Raw genomic sequence first — 23,723 nt, 5'->3', positions numbered from 1 at the left:
TTCTGTAACTGATTACCATATATTTTGTATTTCTTTTTTTTACCTTTAGTATTTTGCTGCCACCAAAATTTATCAAATATTTCGTGTTAAGACACCAAATTGCAAAAATACAAACGATAAAAGGTATAACAATCACTATAACATTTTTATCTTATACAGTTGACTAAAGAGAAGCAAACATTTTAAACCAGATGCAGAATTTCAGTTTCCATTCCTCAATATAGTATAATAGGCATTTGCGCTCTGCTGTTGAGCCAAGATGGCGTCTCTGACCAGCATGCTGTCTAATAAAAAGCCTGTGAAAAATGTTGCCGCTATCGTGATTTTAAATTACATTCATCGAATTATTTATAAAATAACACATCATATAATATTTTATCAAAGATTTGCTAAGACATAAATACTATAATATATAGATATGTTTTGTGATGGGAGCGTTGTTTGTAAAGGCATAATAAATATGTGCTACTTTTCACCCGTGAGTTGGGTGGACTAGTAATATCCGACCAAACATGGCATCTCACGAAGGGGATTCAGAAGCCGGTGCTGGTATGATGCTTTCTGAATTATTATGTCGTACTCTTGGTTACTCTTATACGGTGTATTTGTTCTCTTCATCATTCACTTTGGAACTGTAACAAAATTTATTGTAAAAATCGTGCTAGCTGTGCTGGCCAGAGTCAGGGTATAACATAGTATAACTTAAATGCAGTAAAAGGAAAAGTAAGATCAATTAAATAGGAATTCCTCCGTTTGGATTAAATTCTGCAATGTTTTTAAATCGTATTTAACATAATTCAGTTCCATCTCATGTGCATAATCTCGTTATGATTTATAAAAATTTTAGCACAAAGATTTACCACATTTTTACGTTTTCATATTAAATGTTTCGGTATAAGCCAGTGAAAAGTTGTCCTCATCCATGTATGAAAAATTTGCGTTAAAATGCTTTGTATTAAAGCCATGCAGGAAGTTAAAGTGAACCCGGAACTGTCGCTCGGCTATACAGTATGATAACAACCCATATTGTAGTTTGTCATAATGTCCACGCTCAGCGCTCTGATTGGCTGAGACTCATTTCATCTCATGTTGTCATTTTGTCTAGCTGTCAAATGTAATGACGAACAGAAATGATGAGTAAACCATGAATTGCTAAAATGCGCCTTTTTGTTCTATTTATGACGAGAGAAGGTTGTATATCAACGTGATTACTTTATATTAAAACGTCCCACAATTTGTTTCATTTTCTTTTTGATATTTTTCAAAGTAAAAGCACGTTTGCCTTACATGCACTTGACTACTCTTATCAATTAAAGATTGCTTTTTGTCATGGTTAGGAGGAATGATGTGGATGCTGTGTGCTGCACTGCTGGTTCTGAGCTCTGTCAGCTCTGTTGATGGAGACTCAAAAGCCGTTACCACAACACTGACTACTAAATGGCCCTCTACACCTCTCCTTCTGGAGGCTAGGTGAGCCATCCACACTCCATCACACAATTATTACAATTGGTTAAATTTACATCTTTTGATCTAAGACCCTGTTGAAAGTTTGTGATTTAAAAAATCTAATTTAATTAAGTTTAACAAATTCATCCCTATTGTAAAGTGTTATCAGAAGTGTTAAATTGTCCCACTACATTGTTATTTTGTAATCCCACAGTGAATTCCTTGCTGAAGAGAGTCAGGACAAGTTCTGGGACTTTGTGGAAGCCAACCAAGATATTGAAAAGGATCATGATAGTAATGTTTGATCATATTCTTTGGCTTATTCTTTTGCTTATTATACATGCTTGGACTTACCTGCTAACTTGTATTACGATATCTTTGTGTTTATATTATTAGACACAGACTTGGCTTACCATGAACTGATCCTGAAGAGGGCCAGTGCACTGCTGAGCCCTGTGCAGCTAAACCTGCTGAAGTTTGCTTTGTCTCTGAGGACCTATTCATCCACTGTGCATTCTTTCCAGCAGGTCAGCACAGCCTCTATAAATGCGGTATTTAACGGACAGTAAGCTCCTTGTGTTGTTTACTCAATATTTTCTTTTTGTAGATCGCATCTAATGTGCCTCCTCCACCCGGCTGTAAAGCTTTCTTCAATGTCCATGGACAAACAACTTGTAACACAGAAAACCTTAAGGCCATGATAGATACTGCCTTAGAACGGTAATCGCACATCCTACTGTATGCTGTTGTTTATTATAATTTTTTCCTTAAATACAGACAGCAGTTACTTGTAATTATTTATGCATTTGTTTATTTCAGGCCAAAACCACTTCTGTTTAAAGGTGATCACAAATTTCCTTCAGCCAATCCAGATGCACCTGTTGTGATTCTTTATGCTGAGATGGGCACCAAAGAGTTCTCAACATTTCATCAACTGATGCTGGGCAAAGCCAACAAGGGCCTGATCACCTATGTTTTACGCCACTTCCTGGCAGTCAGTATATTTTACTCTAGAGAACAAAAACAAATTCTTTTTTTAAGTTGTTTTCACAGAGTAAACCTTACATCTTCTCTGTGATACCTGCAGAACCCAAGCAAAAGTAAAGTGTATATGTCGGGATATGGAGTGGAACTGGCTATCAAAAACCAAGAATACAAAGCTAAAGATGATACACAAGTTCAAGGTAAGATATTGAGAGGTGTAAAAGAAAACTGGTATAAATCAATGACATTTATTCTTAAAATCCATTTTTTTTTTCTTGAATCTTTTAAAGCAGGAGCAGATGTGAATGCAACGGTAATAGGTGAAAACGATCCTGTGGATGAAGTTCAGGGCTTTTTGTTTGGCAAACTCAAGTAAGTCATTTGTATGAAATTATATAAACGTTGAAGATTAAAGGCAAATAGCACATAAGTGATGTTTTGCATGTTTACCAGGACTGTTTATCCTGAACTAAAGGAACAACTAAAGGAGCTTCGTAATCATTTGATTGAGAGCACCAATGAGATGGCCCCTCTTAAAGTCTGGCAGATGCAAGGTGGGGGATGCTATATGCTTGTCATTATGTGTAATACTTGCTTATTGGCTATAGTCAAACAATACATAGTTATAGTGACCGCTGAGATGCATTACACCTGTTATAATGTAAAATTGACATTGCAAAGCAAATTGGGCAACATTTTGTTATGCCAGAGAAAAACATTTTCATTTCAGGTGGCCACACGCGTATGCACGCACGCACGCACGCACACCAAAAAATCCTATCATCCCTTATAACTTAAACCAACGCTTTAAGATCCTTGAAACTCAATTATTATATTACCTATGACTAAGAGAGCACTCATCTAGTTCACTGCTCTTTCTGACTGGGTCCAAATGGACCGTTCCCATGTTGTTAATTAGCTGTGGATCTACCGGCGGATCTACCGGCCTCGTGTAGTTGTCAAACACAAGTCCCTCCGGCTCAGAGCTCATTACTGCTCTATCAAGGTAAAACCATCAGAGACCACTCGCATCAGGCAAAACCTCTGAGCCAACACATGCAGTCACAGCTGAATGCGCTAGTTTGATCCCATTGGTACTAAAATGGCGTTTTTCAACTCATCAGATTCATTTTATGTAGATTAAGCAAGTCTGTCAGGGCATATGGGATATTAAGAGAAAACGTGGAATGTTACACAAAAACAGAGATATGAGTTTGAAGAATACAACTTGACATGTCATATGTTCTCTATCCTCCTCCCTCAGATCTTAGCTTCCAGACTGCCGCCCGTATTCTGGCAGCTCCTTCTGTAGATGCTCTCAACGTCATGAGGGATTTGAGTCAAAACTTCCCCACCAAAGCCAGGTAAACAAGCATCTTTATTTTGAACTGACATGTTGGTTTTGCGTAGTTTGCACTTTTTCGCAGTTTCAGGAGTCTTTCAGGTCTCTGTGTTTATTCATTATTTGATCGTTGGCTCTGTAGCTGGAAGTGCTTTTTCGATTATAATTCCTGGCAGCAGAACGCTTATGCAATCAGATTGTTATTGGTCCTGCTTATATTTAGGCTTCATTCGTGTTTGCCCATGATAAATGTTGCTAGTCGAGATGTTCTGGAAGGAAAAAAGATTTAACCATCCTCTGAGGTTTAATTGACACTTTAAGGAGGAAAAAGTGACCCATCAGCGGTTATGATGAAAACAATTTGCTCCATTTGGCCCGGACAGCAGTCACAGCTGGGTTTTTGGCAAATGTATTATAAATGTGTCTCCCACAGTAAAATGCAATTTCGTTAAAGTGATCCTGGACATGGTACAGTATTATACGCAGCCATTAACTACAGCTGCGGTTCATTGAATGTGAAGTTGATGTATATAGTATATGCATTTATGTATAAATAACTAGTTTATGGTTCAATCAAAGGTTTAAACTTGCACAACATCAGTAATGGCATCTGTTCAGTCCTTTTCAGGTCATTATAGTTGGCTGTGTAGTTTTCAATATAACACACTTTCTCTTTCAGGTCTTTAACAAAGACGGTGGTGAATTCAGAGATTCGTAGAGAGATTGAGGAAAATCAAAAGGTGAGAGACACTCTTGACCCTATTGATATTCTTTTATTCTCTTAATGTGTTTCTCAAAGAAGTGGAGCCAGAAGTTTTTGTCATTTGAAGAGGCTACGTCCTACCAATGTTGTCCAAACACAGAGCCACAGAGTCTTAGTTTTGCCTCATAATTCATAAGATAAACTCCATTTACCTTTATACATTTGGCAGACTATTCTATCAAAAGCGACTTACATTGCCTTTTCCTATACATGTGTGCATAGGTATGTGCAATCCCCTGGGATCGAACACACAACCTTGCGTTGTTAACGCAATGCTCTTATCACTGAGCTACAGGAAAGAACTAATGTGACTTTTTCTTTTGTGGAACACAAGGAAATATATTTTGAATTATCTTTTGTGTTTGGAGGAAGGAAAATCATACAGTTTTGGAATGACATTGGGGTGAATAAATGATGAAAGAATTGTCATTTTTGGGTGAACTCTCCCATTATTGACAATTCTCTCATCCTGTATATTTAAACCATCATCTAGAGTTGGGTGTCAAACAGTCCGTCAGTGTTCAGGTCCAACGATTCAAAATCCTAACAAGCTTTAGTTGCAGGTTCAAGTGTGTTTGGAGCTGAACGCTGCAGGATTGTGGCATTTCTTGGATGGAATTTGACATGGATGGTCTAAAATGAAATGACGTCATTGGCAAATACCTGTTTTGGTTGTGTAAGTTAATGGAACAGAGAATAGCCTCGCATACTTTTTCTCTCATCTGTATTCCAACGTACGTTAGCGCTTTATTCATTGCCGAAAAGGAAATGGATGGTTTAATTCCGTCGATGTGGTTTATAAGTGCGTTTATTCATTGTTTTGGTCATTTCCTTTCTGTGATTAAAGCAGTTTCTTGCGTGCTGTAATGAGGACGTGTAACGAGGCTGCTCCTCATTCCTCACTGTAATTGTGTGCTGGGAAACATGACGAATAGAGGCTCTTTAAGATTCTCTAACAAGCTCCCTCGCTCTAATGCATGTGCCTTTACTCAATAACAAATGTGAGTGGAGGGATAAAAGCGTGAATATATACTTGGCTTTCCAGTGGCTCAGTGGTAAGAGCATGGCGCTAGCAACGCCAATGGCATGGGTTGGATCCCAGGGATCGCACATATTTAGAAACAAATGTATAATATAATGCAATGTATTGCGCATATTTGCGTATACTTTTGCTCTGTACTGTGCCTCATCTAGAGATTCGCAGCCCACACAGCTTTGGTGGATATATTATGTTAATAGAGAGTTTGCTGTACCTAACGTGTCTTACTGTTCCATCTCTTATAGTATTTTAAGGGCACATTGGGCCTCCAGCCTGGTGACTCAGCTCTTTTTATCAATGGACTTAGTATTGACCTGGATGTGCAGGACATTTTCAGGTGAGATGCCGATTTTAATTTGTTTGTCTAATTAAGAGGTTTGTTTCATTGATTGGTGGCGCAGATAACTAATCTATTAAACATATCGGAAACACAACTATGTCGAAGTCTTTGAGAATCGTTGCTTATAGCACTGGTTGGTTGACACAGTGTTTAAAAAAGTTATATTGATTACCCATGTGAAACAAAGAAGCGGTTACAACATATATATACGACCCTTACAGCTCATTGAAATAATGGTTAGTGTCTCCTAAAAAGTAATGAAATTAAAACTTATTGTATCATGTATACTTGCATGTCTTTGGTATGTTATAGAATAATGCAAAGATGCTGTGGAAAGAGATGAATTATTGCTTGTTCTACTAAGATATTGTAAAATGGCCTGGACACATTTGTTGAACCCCTTAAAAAAGATCATACATTATTGGATTACAGTGATATTTCAAACTAATGAGTTTCTTTAATTAGTATCACACATGTATTCAATCTTGTCATCAGTCATTCAGCCTGCTTAAATGAAGAAAAGTAGTCACTGTGCTGTTTGGTATCATTGTGCGCACCACACTGAACATGGACCAGAGAAAGCAAAAGATGGAGTTGTCTGAGGAGCTCAGAAAGAAAACAATAGACAGGTGTGGTAGAGGTAAAGCCTACAAGATCATCTCCAAGCAGCTCGATGTTCCTGTGACAACAGTTGAAAATATTGTTCCGTGGAAGTCCGTGGAATTGTAGCCAACCTCCCTGGGCACGCCCGCAAGAGGAAATTATCCCCAGATTGAATAGAAGGATAGTGCGAATGGTAGAAAAAGAACCAAGGATTACTGCCAAAGAGAGACAAGCTGAACTCCAAGGTGAAGGTACGTCAGATTCTGATTACACCATCCGTTGCTTTTTGAGCAAAATCGGGCTCTATGGAGAAGACCCAGGAGGAATCCACTTTTGAAAGAAAAACCTGAAAAAGCCAGATTGCAATTTTCTAAAATTCATATTGACAAGCCACAATCCTTCTGGGAGAATGTCCTTTGGACAGATGCTGGAGCTTTTTGGCAAGTCACATCAGCTCTATGTTCACAGACGAACAAAATCAGAACAAAACATTGGACTATTCTGAAGTGGCCTTCTATGTGTCCTGATCTGAAAGAGTTGAAACTTGCAGTCTGGAGAATGCACCTATCAAACGTGAGACAGCTGGGACAGTTTGCTCAGGAAGAGTGGGCCAAACTGCCTGTTAACAGGTGCAGAAGTCTCATTGAGAACTACAGAAACGTTTGCTTGCAGTGATTGCCTCTTTGTGCAACAAAATATTGGGTTAGGGATCCCATCATTTTTGTCCATGACATTTTCATTTGTTTTATTATTTACAATATTTTGTTGAATAAAAAATCAAAAGCAAAGTCTGATTTCTATTTAATATGGAATAAACAATGGTGGATGCCAAATAATTTTGACCGTTTCAATTTTTTTCAGAGAAAATTGTGCATTCTTCATTTGTTGTGGAGGGGTACCAACAAATTTGAGCACGTCTGTTTATGTATAAATATTACATAAGGTAATTTCTGTCTCTGCAGCATCTTTGATGTGTTAAGGAACGAGGCGCGAGTCATGGAGGGTTTACGCAGTCTGCAAATAGACAACACTTATATCCACGACATCCTGAAACTTAACGTCCAGCCATCAGATTCGGACTACGGCGTGGATATCCGCAGCCCTGCTGTTAACGTGAGCTGCGTGTTTTGCACATCTATCTGATTTCTGAGTTTGAGATCCGATCTTATGTCCTGCTTTCCTTTTCCCCTCTAGTGGATTAATAACCTGGAGACAGATGGACGGTATATGTCTTGGCCGTCGAATGTACAGGAGCTACTCCGGCCCACCTTTCCTGGAGTCATTCGACAGATCCGCAAGAACTTTCACAATTTGGTGAGAGGCTGGATGCTGTTTTTCGCTGTTTCTTCAGTAGATCTTCAACTTCACGAAGCTTACATAGTTTTGAAGTTTAACTTGACAGCGTTCATGTGTCTTTCTGACAGGTGATGATCGTGGACCCGACACATGTGAATACGGCTGAGCTGATCAGCGTGGCAGAGATGTTTTACAGCAACAACATCCCACTCAGGTCCATCTGGAAATGAACTGTTATTACAGAAACATCATTTATAGTTGTGGATTTCTCCTCTTTTCTGTAAAGAAAAAGATTTATCACACTGAAGTTTTTTATATACTGTACATTCTCCAAATATTTTATAGGCCTTAAGTGGTCTCTCTCTTCAGGGCATTGTGTTACAACTGAATGACTCTTTGTTTCTGTCCTGCGCAGAATTGGACTGGTGTTTGTGGTGAATGATTCTGATGATGTTGATGGGATGCAGGACACTGGTGTGGCCCTGCTCAGAGCTTTCAACTACATTGCCAGTGATGTGGATAACCAGATGGCATTCGATGCCGTTATTTCAGTAAGCCAATGAATTCAGTGCTTCATACAGCTCATTGGAGAAATGTTTAAGGATGTTTACTGCTAGCAGTTTTATATCTGTAAGTTGCCAGGTCGGTATGGTAGGCGTTCTTCATGCATTTGGGCCTAATGTGGGTTGCGCAACTAGATATCTGATTAGGACTGTGAGGTGAAGATATCTCTTGTCTTGTAGATGCTGAACAAAGTTCCCAGTGGAGGCCTGTTGAAGGTGGAGAATGTGGTGGATGTGATGAAAAAGAGATATCCCTACATAGAGATCAGCAGCGTCCTGGGGCCTGACTCTGCCTATGACAACAACAGAAAAGTAAGCATTAAACCAGTAACTGTTTGAATAAATATTTTAGCAGTACTACATTTCGAAAGACATTGGCAAGAGGGATTATATTGTCTTCTTCCTTTCTTACTCACGCACTCACGCACGCATGCACAGACAGACAGACGCTCATACAGATTATTTAAATGAGAGTTGATTGTTTTCTGTCAAAATGATAGACATCATTTGGTATTATGTGCGAGTGACACATTTTTTTCAGTCAGCACAACCTTTGCTCCCAATAACTGTAACTCTTATTGAGGTCACATCTCTGTGTCTCTGCAGGAGGGGAAAGCATATTACGAGCAGACCGGTGTTGGCCCGCTGCCCGTGGTCTTGTATAACGGAATGCCTTTACAGCGTGAGCAATTAGACCCCGATGAGCTGGAGACGGTCGTCATGCACAAGATCCTCGAAACCACCAGCTTTTTTCAGCGTGCCGTGTACCTGGTGAGAATGACCTTTTTTTTTTATTTTGACCTTACCTGTCTGTGACAGAACACCAATTACTGTTCACCGTCCAATATTGTGAAAACAAAAACAAAAAGCAATATTGGGGTAACTTCAGCCAAAACAAAGTACACAGACTTGAGCTTTTTTCATTGTTTTATTCAGTCACATGTACTGTTTAATTAAATATAAGGTGTGCATATCACTTATGGTTATTTTACTGCCTCAAAACAATGAATGCAGATACACTAATATGGTATAATATGTTTTCCTCTAATTTTTAATCCAAGTTTTTTTGTCATAAATATATTTGAAACCCCTCATTAAAATAAGATAAAGGGATAGTTCACCAAAAAATTAAATTCTATCATGACATGAATTACTCCCTCTATAGTTGTTCCAAACCTGTATACATTTCTTTGTTTGGTCGAACACAGAGAACATTATTTGAAAAAAAAATTTAGCAAGATATTTGGAAGAATGCTTTAAGCGAACAGTTCTTGGACCCCATTGACTACCATAGTAGGAAAAATTACAATGGTAGCTCTACATTGTAGAAAATATCTTAATTTATGTACGACAGAATTTTTTTATAAAGAAATGTTTCCTACTATGGTAGTCAAAGGGGTCCAAGAACTGTTCGGTTAAAGCATTCTTCCAAATATCTTGCTCCGTGTTCATCAGATAAATGATAACAGAATTTAAAATCTAAAATGAAATATTCCATTTATAATGCAAAAGAGGTAATGTTGTTCATAAGGAAAAGTTTACGGTTACTTATTGTCTTTTGAAATGTGATGGATCATGTCTATTTTTCCTTTTGGTCTGTTCAGGGTGAACTAAACGGTGATCATGATATGGTGGACTTTATCATGAATCAACCCAACGTGGTCCCACGAATCAATTCCAGAATCTTGACCACCAGCAGGAACTATCTGGATCTCTCCGCCACCAGTGAGTCCGACTCAATTCATAACTAAATGTTCTATTTTGTTGCATCATAAATAGCTTCCTGTAAATGAGCTAGTTTGAGATTGGGATAAAAGGCATGCACACACTCTAGGGCTCTAGGGAATGGATATGCCTCATTTTGAATTCTGTGCTAAATGTCTTGTTTGTTCACGAAAGCTCATTTATTTACAAAGACGCAGAAACGAGACTGCGGCAATGATATTCACAAAGTACTTTGTTTTTGCAGGGAATATGAAACTGAATTTTAATAGCTTTTGAAAAGCATGTTTGCAGTCTTCCAGAAAGATGAGAAAAATACCCATTTCATTTTGAACCTAAAAAGCACTCCAAGTTCAGAAATTGCTGCATACAAAACAATTTTGTCTGGATTTAATTTTGAATGTGAATATACCTTCAATCGAGATCAAAGCGTGACCTTGTTTCCCTATTCTCCCCAGCCACCCAAAGAAAATAAAACGTTCTCCTCTCTTTTTTTGCAGACAATCATTTTATCGATGAATATGCTCGGTTTCTCTTCCTCGACACCAAAGACAAGAATGCAGCAGTGGCCAACAGTATGAATTACATGACAAAGAAAGGTAAGGTGATAGTTGTCAGAGATCTCCATGAGAAACGGTCTCTTCTTCAATCTGCTACTGATCGGTGGCCTCTGAGTTTGTCTTGTTCGGTCCATCGTACAGAAAAGTTTTTAGGAAATACCCCCAAAATAAACATTGAAATAGAAATTGAGACAGTGCTAGTTTTTTTCCTTTCAGTTTAAGCGAATGGAGACTGAAGTTAATAAGCTTTGAAAAGCCTATCAGTATTATAAAAGTACAAGTGTAGTTTTAGGTAAAACAGATTATTTGTTATTGACTTATTCAAGGATGCACAAGCACCATAAAACTGGTTGACTTTACACTTAGGTCCCCTTTAATTGTAAATGCATGGAAAATAATAAATCTTTTGTTTTACGAAAGAAGGAAACAAGACTTTGGAAGAGCATGAGTAAATGACGTAATGTATATTTGGTGAACTTCTCATTCTTTTCCTTTAATAATTATATGAATCATCAAAATGGTCAGTGCATTAGTGAATTTATCTTACTTCATTTCTTTTCTTGAATGCTGTTTTCAGGAATGGCATCCAGGGATACTTCTGGTAAATGCATTGAGCTGTTATACTCACCTAACTGACAGCCCACTTTCCATAGAACTCATCTAAACATATAGTACTGACGTAAAATATTGTTGACATTTCTGCATTGCCATCTTTAACATGAAGCTCCAAAGGAATATTCTCAGTATGTACGAATGGATAAAAAGATATTTTCAGGAAATGCATTTGCAGTGAAACCGTAAGAGACAAGCATAGCAGATTTTTTTAGCATGTAACGCTGAACCAGAAGTTCATCCGCTTCAGAAAAATACTATAGACATCTTTACAACTCAAATACTGCATTGTTTTTCTTTAAAGTGCCTTGACGGAATTTCCTCTGTAGCATGCCTTGCTGTTTTTACTGTAAAGATGTTTTTCATCTGTTTTTACAAACTGAGGAAAGTCAAAATGATTTTCTTCCGCTGAACAGCAGCATGCCACAGATGTTGTCGATAGACATTTTAAATTGTAAGTAATCCAGACTATTTGTTTAAACACTGTGATAGTTTGTTGAAGTTTGAAGATGAAATCTATTGTTGTATTTTTTTTTGTTTCGTTCTACTGAGTCGAGGAGTTTACCGTGTATTGATCCAAGAAGGCAGTACATTTGTCAGCTGTCAGAACTGCCAGCGTGTGATGGATGAGAGAGAATCTCGGTTTCTTACAGACGTTTACAGGTTTATATCTAGGTCGAAATTGCCTGTCTGTCTGTTTGTGCCGCTCGGGCACTTCAAATCTGGCTCACCTTTTTGATGGTTCAAACTCGAGACGAACAAGAGAAGCCTTTTAACTCACATCATTTCACTCACCTGTTCAGACTGCATGAGGAAAGCGCATATGTCATTTCCTTCCGCCCACGTCTGTTTTTCTCTGACCTTCAGATGATGGCATCATCCGTCCTGTGACTTTCTGGGTGGTGGGTGACTTTGACCAGCCCTCGGGAAGGCAGCTGCTTTACGATGCCATACGACACACGGTAGGCCAGTTCTCTTGATGTAAGCCATAACGTCTACAACTTTATACAGATTACAAAACCTTTTTGCCAAGATTGAAGGGATGGTTCAACCAAAAATGAAATAATGTCATAAATTACTCCACTTCAAATTGTCCCAAATCTGTATTTTTTTATGTAAATTTCTTTGTTCTGATAAATTAAGAGAAAGATATTTGGAAGAATGTTAGCAACTGACGTTTCTGGCGCGCCATTGACTACCATTAAAACGGTTGTCATATGTGCCAAAAACACTCTTTTTTACAAAATAAATCAAAATATTTTCTTTTGTGTTCAACAGAACTAAAAATTATATAACAATTCTTTCTACTATAGTGGTCAATGGTGCCCCAGAAATCTCGGTTGCTGACATTCTTCCAAATATTATTCTTTATGTTCAACCAAACAAAGACATTTTATCAGGTTTGGGAGTACTTGAGGGTTAGTAATTCATGACAGATTTTTTTTTTTTTTGTGATCTATCCCTAACTATAGACTCTTCAGACCCGTCCAAAAAATGCTAATTAGCATATGATGTCATTTGACAACATTAAGTGAATTTCCTTTTAAAATACTTGTCAACATTTGTCCAAAATGTATTGAATTTTATAAATATTTTTTTGCCCACTAAATTTCATTAAGGGCGCTTTCTCATCTTTAGTTCGGTTCATTTGGTCCTGACCAATGAAAAAGTTATACATTGTAGCATTTTTCAGCAGATTTGGTTCCTTTTCACACCACAATGATTGCTTTGGTCCAAACCAGTTGAAACGGACTAAAATGCAGTAATGTGACAACATCCACATCACTCGTTGGCGAGAACATATTTTCTAAACTGTTTTTTCAAACTAAATAAACTCACCATCAACATCGCGTGTCAGATGTGGTAACGTTAGCCCGGTCAACAATGCTAGCATCAGTCGCATCATTGTTAGCGGCGATGGCGATCTCAACAACATCCACCGGATTAATGTCTAGTTTTGTCCAAAGTATATTATCGAGGTCATCGTACCAGGAGAACTTTTACATCCTGCACTTGGATGATCTGCTGGCAGTGTCTCTTTACCTGAACCCAGCACTTTTCCACAGATCTATGAAACCCCCTTTCCCCGAGTTGTTTGCTAAAAGTTCTTGTGAGTTTTCGAAAGTTGGAATGTAAAATGGTCATCAGACCAAATTGAGGCTCCGCACCTCCTCACAGCAAGTTTGTTTGCGAGCTGTCAACAAACACTTGTCCTTATTCCATAATGCACAGTGCAGCTGACTACGGAAGCTGGTTTAGTCCAAAAAAGGGCAGTACTTTTTGCGTTTTATGTCTGTTCGAGGTCAGATCACGTTCTCACCACAAACAAACCTCTCCAGGGTTCGTTTGAAAGCGTACACTTATAAGGTCTGCTTTTGGTGTGCACTCGAGTGCGATTTCTGCATTCACACCTACCCAAGCGAACCGCACCAAGAACAAAAACGAACCCTAGTGCGATTCAAGTATACTAAATGAGTCCGGTGAGAAAGCACTCTAAGTGAATAAATGTCCAAACAATTTTTTAAGTTGTATCTTTTGGCTTTCTAGCTATACATCTGCTGTGAGATAAAAGTCTTGGTGAGAAAAAAGTTAGCATGACAAAACAAATTAGATTAAAAATAATCTAAAAGAAGCCGTGTTGTTTCAAGAGTAGCCCTTAACGGACACACTGCTCTACAGAGCACGTTTCGTAAATATGTTTTCTCCTTTGGCAAAAAAAAGAAAATGCGGCAACAAATTTGTCCTGTGTCAGCTTCCGTAGTGCTTCAAAAAGGAGGTGGGAGGGGTGGAGTGAGCTGTTGGTTGCAACCTCACCACTAGATGGCACTAAAATGTACGCATTTCTACTTTAAAGAGTGTCGTTTTAGACCTTAGTCATGCATTTCATAGCTGTCGGTCGCAAACCTAGTATTTTTTTCAAACATCATTTCTATTGGTCACCTTTTCCTGAAAAGTAGCGGTTGTACAAGACAAAGGTTTCTGTCCAAATTATGGAAATTTATGGACAAACCTTGAAAATGTAAAACCTTAAAATGTGTGAAAAGCTTAAAAACGTTTGTTTTTTGTCTTCAGAAAACCAGTAATAATGTCCGTTTGGGAGTGATCAATAACCCCAGCGAGAGCCCATCTAATGAGAACAGTCTGATAGCTCGCGCCATCTGGTCAGCCATGCAGACACAAACCTCCAACAACGCCAAGAACTTCATCACCAAAATGGCTAAAGACGAAACTGCACAGGCTCTGTACGCAGGGAGTGACATTGCAGAGTTTGCTGTTGGGGTAAAATAAGCACTTCTGTGATTTTCTTTCTTTTTTACAGTTGTGATGGATCGTTTGCTCTAGGTTATGTTACTGTTGCTCTTGCTAATTCTGCGAAATTTAATATAGAGCCAATTCAGCTGTATTCCTTTCTCTCTCTGCTGCAGGGCATGGATGTTCCTCTGTTTAAGAGTGCGTATGAATCTCCTAAAGTGGACTTCCTGTTAGCTCACTCCGCCTTTTGCCGGGACGTCCTCAAATTGCAGAAGGGTCAAAGAGCTGTGATCAGCAACGGCCGGGTTAGTTGGACGATCATCAGATTGTATCTGCTTGATATTGTGAGTTCTTCTCATCCGGCTTCCTGTTTTTTTTCTGCAGATCATTGGTCCACTGAAGAAAGGGGAGATCTTTAACCAAGATGACTTCCTGCTTCTAGAAAGCATCATCCTGAAGACGTCAGGGGAGAGGATCAAGGGCAAAATTCAACAGCTGGGCATGGTAGAGGACAGGTATGATAGATACGTGCAATTAAAAATCTCTCAGAAATGACATGTTCCTGTAGCTCAGTTGACCTTTGCAAAGACACGCCCCCCTTCACTACGTCTGACAAGTTTTCGGTACAAGCCAAGGCGTTCCCAGCTTTGTAAAGGATTGTGATGTATTTCATTATCCTCACTTGTCCCCTCGGCAGTAATTACTTCCTCTTAATGATGTGTGTCAATCTGCCTTACAGACGGAGAAGTAATAAATGTGCGTTTCATGTGTATTAACTGGAAGAGCAGACTGAGACTGTGATGTCTGCGGTCATTACCCTCTCAGTAATGTTTTAGAGGGCAGATTATTGGAGTGTTGGCTGTAATCGAGCAGCTTTTGTCTTTATAAGAACTTGAATCAGGCCTTTGAACAAACTTTAGAAGACGCTCTATCTGATGCCAATGTGCTGTGGTGCTCATTTGGGCAGTTTCGATTTTCTTGTAATAGTTTGGATAAGTAAGAAGGCTGGCATTGTTCGGTCTGCCCCAACTTTGTGTCTGTGTAATTTCAGAGCTAGTGATTTGGTCATGAAGGTGGATGCACTGCTCTCCTCCCAGCCCAAAGTTGAAGCAAGGATGGAACACACCTTTGCGGAAGACAAATACAGGTACATCACTTCCTCTGAATCATTATTTCCAATTATTTAAAACATTCCTAAAATTCACTACGTCAAAAACATCCTCTATGTTGCTGTTAACAGTGCAATGAAAATCAGGCCAAAGGAACAGGAAGTGTACTTCGATGTGGTCGCTATAGTGGATCCAGTGACCAGAGATGCTCAGAAACTGGCACCTTTCCTCCTGGTGAGCACAACTGCATTTGGCTCGTAGAGTTGGTCATCAGTCATTCTGGATTTGTCGGCTCTGTTTGCATCTTTGACCCATGTCACTTCCTGTTTCTCATTGTGCTCGCTCAGGTCCTGAAGCAGCTGGTCAATGTCAACCTGCGAGTGTTCATGAACTGCCAGTCCAAGCTCTCTGACCTCCCGCTGAAAAGGTTAATGGCTAGAAACTCTGTCCATCACTCACATGCTCCATCACAGGGTCACCGTCAGATTTCATCATAAATCATTTCTAGTGATTTTTAATACAAAAATATTAGTCTCGAGCACTTTTGAAGTCATTGATTAATCTTTTAAAGTAATATATATATATATATATATATATATATATATATATATATATATATGTTTTCAGATAAAATTACATCATTATTTATCTCTTCCTAGTTTCTACCGATATGTCTTGGAGCCAGAGATAGCCTTTTCGGCAGACAGCAGCTTTGCTCCAGGTCCGATGGCTAAATTCCTGGACATGCCTCAGTCGCCCCTGTTCACTCTCAACCTTAACACACCCGAGAGCTGGATGGTTGAGTCTGTCCATACTCGCTATGATCTGGATAACATCTACCTAGAAGAGGCAAGCATGCTTTACTTCACAGACACGCACTCTCAATCTCAAGAGATAGGTTTTCAACTGTGTAATACCTACATTTCCCTTCTGTAGGACACAAAAAACGATATTTTGATGTTTTGGAAAAATACCTTGTAGACATGCTAAAATGAAATCTTCCATTAGGTGGACAGTGTTGTGGCCGCCGAGTACGAGCTTGAACATTTATTACTGGAGGGTCACTGTTTTGACGTAACGACGGGTCAGCCGCCCCGCGGGCTGGAGTTCACACTGGGCACTGTTTCTGACCCAGTTATAGTTGACACCATCGTCATGGCCAACCTGGTGAGTGGGCGTCCCATACACATCCAAAAATTGTAATTGCCTATTTGTTCCAGGAGTTGACTGTCCCTTATGTGTCTTTACAGGGTTATTTCCAGATGAAAGCAAACCCAGGAGCCTGGATCCTCCGACTACGAAAAGGCCGGTCGGATGATATCTACAAAATCTACAGGTAACCTATTAGGGCTTGTCAGATTTCTCTTTCTATGTCCCTCTGTTGGTTTTCTAATCGATGTGCTTCATTTTTTCTCTTCTGGCAGTCATGATGGCACAGACTCTCCAGCCGAAGCTGAGGATTTAATTGTCGTCCTTAACAACTTCAAAAGCAGGATAATTAAAGTGAAAGTAAGTTGTTTTCGTGTGAAACTGTCGGCTGTGGTCAGACTCACAGATCTTTGTCTCTGTAATGTGCTGATTCCTTCCATTTCTGCACACACAACTGCAGCATCTTTATTTTTCCTGTGCATACTGTTTATGTTTGACAGACTGTCAGATTTATGCAGTCGTGTGGGTTCTTGTCCATTGTGTGTTCTGGTTCTGCCTGCAGAGCTGTGGGTGGATTTAAAATGTGGATGTTTGTGTATATATATATCTTTCGTTTTGACACTTTTCACCTGTAGATACACAGCATGGGCTGTAGGGAATGTGTGTGTTTATGAGACAGAAAATGTCGAGAGGTTTGGATTATTGTTTTCTTGTCAAAACTTGGCAGATGTGCTTTTGCCATATGAGCAACGCTGTCACCAGGGTCTGAAATTAACATATGCGTCACCTACCGGTAGCTGGGGAATTGAGAACATTTACTAGCCGTAAATGTGGCGCTTGTGAAGAAACTTTCAATTATGTTGTCGTAGTTCCCGTGACAAAAGAATTGCTTAGCTTATTCATATTAGCAACAACTTTGCATGTCAACGGAAACGCAAAAGCGAGACTTAAACTAAAGGTACTTGCATTGCAATTTGAAACATTTGTTATTCTATAATTGCATAGAAGTTGCAGACTAGCCAGTTCTTATTTACGTGCCAAAGTCAACATGTTAAAATACAAAGACAGCTATAAGTCATCTAATCATTTTCTTCAGAAGTCGAAGCACCACAGAGCCAAAGATCTTAAAACATTGTTTTGCCAGTTTAAGCATCCCAGACAACCCATATAGCAAATTATGTGCTTTGGGACACTTGGCTTACAGAAGGTAGCGTTCGATTTTTGAGATGTGATCTGCTATACTGTATGTTTAAATGTGTTCAGGTGCAGAAAAAGCCCGACATGATGAATGAGGAGCTTCTGAGCGATGATACTCACGAGAACGAGTCTGGGTTCTGGACGTCTCTAACCAGGTACAACCATCTCTGTTGTCTTTTCATAAATTATTGTAAATTAAATCTAACCCATTTAACGGATCCTTCACTCTTTCAGAGGGCTTACTGGTGGTTCCAAACCAGTCGAAACCAAGCAGGAGAAGGACGATGTCATCAACATATTCTCTGTGGCCTCAGGTCACTTATACGAGAGGTTCCTCAGGTAAACAGCAAATCGTGACATTTATGTTACATGTAAAATCAAATCTGTGACTTTAATCTCATTCTTATGCAGTAGAAAGTGTAATACAGACAAATACTCTTGTGTATATCCCTTTACGGGATATTGAAAAACCACCCACCAATCTTCACATATTACGAAAATCCAATAACTTCATGACCGCCTGGCTTGGGTCACATCTTGGCTTTCTGTGACATTTACCTTTTATATATGTATATATATCTTTTTTTTTTTGGAGGGAATAAGCTTGTTTTCAAATGCTGATCTTCAGATTTGCCGTGTCTTATTAGCAGCAGTGTTTGTGCTTGTGTAATGCAGCTCGGTTTAGAAGGTCACACACATTACTCATCTCCTGTCACCGCAGGCGCAATTTGTTGAGCTCTGACCTCTCTCTGTCTCTGCAGGATAATGATGCTGTCTGTGCTCAAACACACCAAGACACCTGTCAAGTTCTGGTTTCTCAAAAACTACCTGTCCCCAACTTTTAAGGTACCTGTCAGGATTTAAAACGACGAAGATTGTGCTGTTGTGTAACGGACCTTCGCCGATAAACTCTCATCCTATTTAAATGAGTTCACAAAAGTTTTATTTTCATTAAATTCCTACGGTACCCTTAGTATTTTTTCAGACCTGGTTCGAATCCTTCATTGTTCTTAATAATTGTATGTTTCTTGTAGGAATTCATTCCATACATGGCAGAGAAACATGGCTTCCAGTATGAGTTTGTACAGTATAAATGGCCACGCTGGCTCCACCAGCAGACAGAGAAGCAAAGGATCATCTGGGGATATAAGATCCTGTTTCTGGATGTGCTTTTCCCTTTGGCTGTGGACAAATTCCTCTTTGTAGATGCCGATCAGGTACTGAAGGGTTTTGACTTGACTTTGGGATACAGTTTCATCTCTTTATAATCTAAATTCAAGTTTCTTGACATGTTGAGTTGTAGCTCAGAGTGGTAATAACTAGAAGAAGGCAAATTCAGATTTTCCAGTGATACATTGCTGCCACCTTTGGGTTAGAAGTTAAATACAGTTTCGTAAAGGAATAGTTCCCCCAAAAATAATATACATTTATTATTTGTGCACCACAATGTCCATCCCCTTTTTTGTTCTATTTCTTTATTTCTAGCGTATTCATTAAAACGCAAAAGGAGTAATTTTTCTGAATAACGCTGTCTGGGTTATTGAGCTCCAAAATGACATAAAATACTTAAAAGTTGAAAAACGGTTTCATAAAACTTAAACACTGTTTTTCATATTCTGAAGTAGGCTTGTGCTGGTGTGACATTTTTATGTTGCAGTCATTGATGAACCTTTTATTACGGTAGTCGGTATTATGACGGTGATTTAATGCATTACATAAAAATAAAACGTCTAAAACCTAAGCAAACTTCTGTGTTATAGTGACAACAACAAGTTTAAAAACTTTTTCAAATATCAACCAATAATAAGAAATGAATGGAAAGTAAAGCTTATTGATAATTTGTCAGGTGTTTAATGAAATATGATAAATATATCTTTGATTCCATACTAGATTTTAGTAAAGTTGAAGTGCGCATGCCCAGTGGAGGAAGCTATATCCCTTCTAGTCGAAACCGTTTACATCCAGTGCGCGTGTTTATGATGCCACAGCATAAACGCATGCAGTGTTATTTTAACCAGTCAAAGGAAAAAATTGGGGACATTCTTCTTCACGATGATTTGAGTTGCCCGCTGTAACACTACTGTGGATTTTTACTACCGTGGTGTACCATATTCCCCAACACCAGCACAAGCCTATACTGAAGCCTTGCAATAGTTTGTGACTAAAGTTTTAGAAGGGTTTTTACCCATAATGATATTTTATCATATTTATTTTAAGTATGTCGGTGTAATCTGTCACACAGATAGTTCGCACAGATCTTAAGGAGCTCAGGGACTTTGACCTTGAGGGGGCGCCGTACGGTTACACTCCTTTCTGCGAGAGCCGGACAGAGATGGATGGATACCGTTTCTGGAAGTCGGGCTACTGGGCCAGTCACTTGGCAGGACGTAAATACCACATTAGGTAAGAAGTGACGTTTGGATCCATATGATTTTAAGCTAAACTGGCCATATTGAAAGGAGCCCATCAGGGTTTTTTCAAAGACTGAATATTAAAAAAGGTGTTTTTGTGCTCCTCAGTGCTTTATATGTGGTGGATCTGAAGAAGTTTAGGAAGATCGCAGCAGGAGACCGATTGAGAGGCCAGTATCAGGGTTTGAGTCAAGACCCAAACAGCCTGTCCAATCTGGACCAGGTGAGGCATTCTTTCTTAATGTTATCACCCGCATCAGACAGCACGAAGGAAAGATGGAGACAATGTTAAAAAATCTGGCACTCAAAATCAAATTCTAACATAGAAATACAGTTTTGAGGTTTTGAAAAATGTGAAAAAAATGTGATTTGCATTATTCCTCGGTCACTAATCAAACCAGCTTGTTTTGTTGTTTTATTTTTCATTTGAAATGAAAAAGGCTGTTGAAAATTGGAAAGGCTGTATATTGGATTCTGGGATCTCCTCAAGTAATCCGCCATTATGATTCCTTCCGTTAATAATGTTTTTTTCTGTCAGGATCTGCCCAACAACATGATCCACCAGGTGCCGATTAAGTCACTTCCTCAAGAGTGGCTTTGGTGTGAGACCTGGTGTGACAATGCTTCAAAAAAGAAAGCCAAAACTATAGATCTGGTAGGTGTTTTCACACAGTAATATGACAGAAATGTTGTCTTATATTGGTCAATTTTCTGTCACATCTTGTAAAGCTCTTCAGAACAGTTCGTCAGTAATTACAGTTTTGTTGCTTTCTTAGTGCAACAACCCTCAGACGAAAGAGCCAAAGCTGCAGGCTGCTGTGCGTATAGTATCAGAATGGAGCGAATATGATCAGGAGATTAAGAGAATCTACAATCACTTTTTGGAAGAGAAAGAGAGAGCCAGCATAGACAGAATTCAGACAACAGACAGAAAACACACAGGTAAGCTCTTCTGGACCATTGCATGTCAATGTGACTTTTCCAACCAGTTCAGTGCTTTCGAAAAGCAGCTTGGCGATGCTGAAAATAGAAAGGAAAAATTATTGAGGAGTCTCTGAGGTAAATGCATCAGAACAACCGTAAACATTGCTGTTGTAAGTCAGTGTGGCTCTTGTTTTCTGTGACTGTCTTTCTATGGCAGATTATATATGAATTTCAATGTTTTAATGTTTGGACATATCCAGTCAATGTTTTTGTAATAACTCATTTAATGAAAAGTGTGCATTGAGTAATAACTAGATTTTTGCTAAATTGTACATTTAAATGTCACTTTTTATTACCTTGCAAAAAGGGTCCAAAGTAATTCTAATACACAGTTACTATATTTTTTTGCAATTAATGCATAAAAAGGTCTTGTTCACTTCCTATCACATGCAGATAGCTTGGAAATGTTGGCTTGATTTGAATTTCTCAGCATTCTCTCTCTCTCTCTCTCTGTCAGGTGGTGACAAGCACATAGAGCTCTGATCTAATGCTGTACATCTGATGAAGAGGGGACTCTGTTTAAAGAGTCGTCTTTTCTTCACTCGTTTTAAATAAGCCTATCCTCCAGGAATGGGTTGACATTCATGCTGTACTTGACTAGAAGAGAAATAATGCAAATTCCCTCTTTTGTATCTGAATGGTTGTGGCTTATGTTTGATGGTGTTGGGTCAGGGTAAAGACAGACATAGGGCATATTTTCTCGCACTTTTAATGATTAACCCCAAAACCACTCTGGGCCTGACACATATGTGCATTTATAAACGAAAGCAGTTTAACCTAGCACGGTCTCCGATTGGTCAAGGCAGGACCCACAGGGAAAAATGTAATTGTGCGAGACACAAACACTGCATGTGCACAATTTTTAATATAATAAGGTTTGGTAAATGTCTCTCTTAACTGTAATCATGCACTGAAAATGATGATTAAATCGTGAAACACAGATTTTGTGGAATTTTATGAAATAAAAAAACTGATTAAACATTTTATGCAATCAAACATCAGAAAAATAAGTCCACCAACCAAAATATGTTTTAATGTGCCAGCATTTTACACCTGAATATGTTTTTTGTTTAATTAAAATTCTATGTTTAAGATTATTAGTATTTATTTGGGGGGCCACAAAGCGATTCACCCTACACAAAGGGGGCCTTGCAACGAAAAGGTTTGAGAACCACTGCTTTAGAATATTCATATAATATTCTTGAAAGAAAATCTTGCGAGTTCATTCTTCAATAATTCTCCTGTGTTCCATTAAAGAGAGTCAAATTGTTTGGATCATCAAATAAATTACGGAAAATGTACTGGTGATTTCTGTTAATGCTAAAATGTAATTCAATGTATTGCAAAATATAAAATACAGGTAAACAACTTAAAAAAATAAGTATGTAAAATACAGTAAGTAAATATATATATATATATATATATATATATATTGTGCCCTATTTTTACAGATTTATTTTTACAGTGTGGAGTTTATGATGACATGATAAACATTATAATATTGATATTAATATTAGCATTATGCTTCCAAAAGGCACATGAGCGGCTTTTACCTTAGGATTTAAAACTTGTTTGGTAACATTTTACTGGTAATTTTTTAAAGCCAAAAGTTGTAACTGTCAATAATAGTTAAAGCACGATTAACAAGTAAACTGTTGGATCAACATTAACTAAAGGCTGTAATAAACTATATACAACTTTATAAAATCTGAACAGATGAAATAAGAACAGACATCATACACTTGCAGACGTTTTTAAATTTGCAGAGGAAAAACGGCATCACACACACTACATAATGAAATCTGCAGACTAGCAAAGACTTTCTGCAACAAGTCCAACAAATCTGGTCAAAATCTGAGCAAAAGTCTTGTAGTGTATTCCAGCCTTAACATTAACAGAGATTATAAAATGATGAAAAACTGTTTTGTTGTTCATTGTTAGTTCATGTTAGCTAACGTATTTATTACTTTTAACCAATTCAACCTTATTGTAAATTGTTTCAGTTATTTGGTTTTAGTAACCGTGGTGAAAGCTAAGCATTTTTATTCTGCACACAGAAAATATTAAACTAAATATGTTTGTTTCAGATATCTCTGGCAGTATTTTCAGTTGTTGGCTCACGGTCATAATAATTTAATAAAGCTCTTTCAGTTCATTAACATAGATCAATGTAAGCCCCAAATGACGAAAATGAAGACAATAAAGGGATGCTGGATGTTACTGCATGATAATTATTAAATCTGAAATGTTGTTTTTTATGTTTTTTTTTCTGTCACTGGAATCCTCATACTATAACTCTTGAAGTGGTTTCCTTTTCTGAATATTTCTTTTTGTCAGCCACTCTGGTCGTT

The 23,723-nt window shown here is 38.3% G+C and overlaps 1 protein-coding gene across 2 annotated transcripts; it reads left to right on the top strand.

Annotated features, from left to right (window-relative positions):
• Window positions 1–501: 501 nt before the first annotated feature.
• Window positions 502–22,673, top strand: uggt1 (UDP-glucose glycoprotein glucosyltransferase 1). 2 transcript variants are annotated; one of them, XM_056743385.1, is made up of 40 exons: window positions 502–549; window positions 1,338–1,470; window positions 1,661–1,740; window positions 1,843–1,973; window positions 2,054–2,166; window positions 2,266–2,440; window positions 2,534–2,630; window positions 2,724–2,802; window positions 2,884–2,984; window positions 3,695–3,794; window positions 4,452–4,512; window positions 5,820–5,911; window positions 7,480–7,630; window positions 7,712–7,831; window positions 7,942–8,027; window positions 8,229–8,364; window positions 8,557–8,688; window positions 8,983–9,147; window positions 9,981–10,101; window positions 10,599–10,697; window positions 12,138–12,232; window positions 14,343–14,549; window positions 14,696–14,827; window positions 14,907–15,037; window positions 15,574–15,669; window positions 15,763–15,865; window positions 15,979–16,058; window positions 16,291–16,480; window positions 16,640–16,798; window positions 16,882–16,967; window positions 17,056–17,140; window positions 18,044–18,132; window positions 18,212–18,316; window positions 18,739–18,823; window positions 19,012–19,194; window positions 20,220–20,380; window positions 20,497–20,611; window positions 20,927–21,043; window positions 21,165–21,330; window positions 21,830–22,673. In XM_056743385.1, exons 1-40 carry the CDS (start codon window positions 513–515, stop codon window positions 21,853–21,855), a joined length of 4,620 nt encoding a protein of 1,539 aa, XP_056599363.1. In that variant the 5' UTR covers window positions 502–512; the 3' UTR covers window positions 21,856–22,673. The 2 variants fall into 2 exon arrangements, with proteins under 2 accessions (XP_056599363.1, XP_056599362.1); XM_056743384.1 differs by having other exon boundaries at window positions 2,721–2,802.
• Window positions 22,674–23,723: the final 1,050 nt, after the last annotated feature.

This window comes from Triplophysa dalaica, chromosome 3, assembly GCF_015846415.1.
Source record: "Triplophysa dalaica isolate WHDGS20190420 chromosome 3, ASM1584641v1, whole genome shotgun sequence".
In the NCBI taxonomy this organism is placed as follows: Eukaryota; Metazoa; Chordata; class Actinopteri; order Cypriniformes; family Nemacheilidae; genus Triplophysa; species Triplophysa dalaica.
Note: the sequence above shows the minus strand (reverse complement) of the source record. Positions and strands in the feature narration are given on the sequence as shown.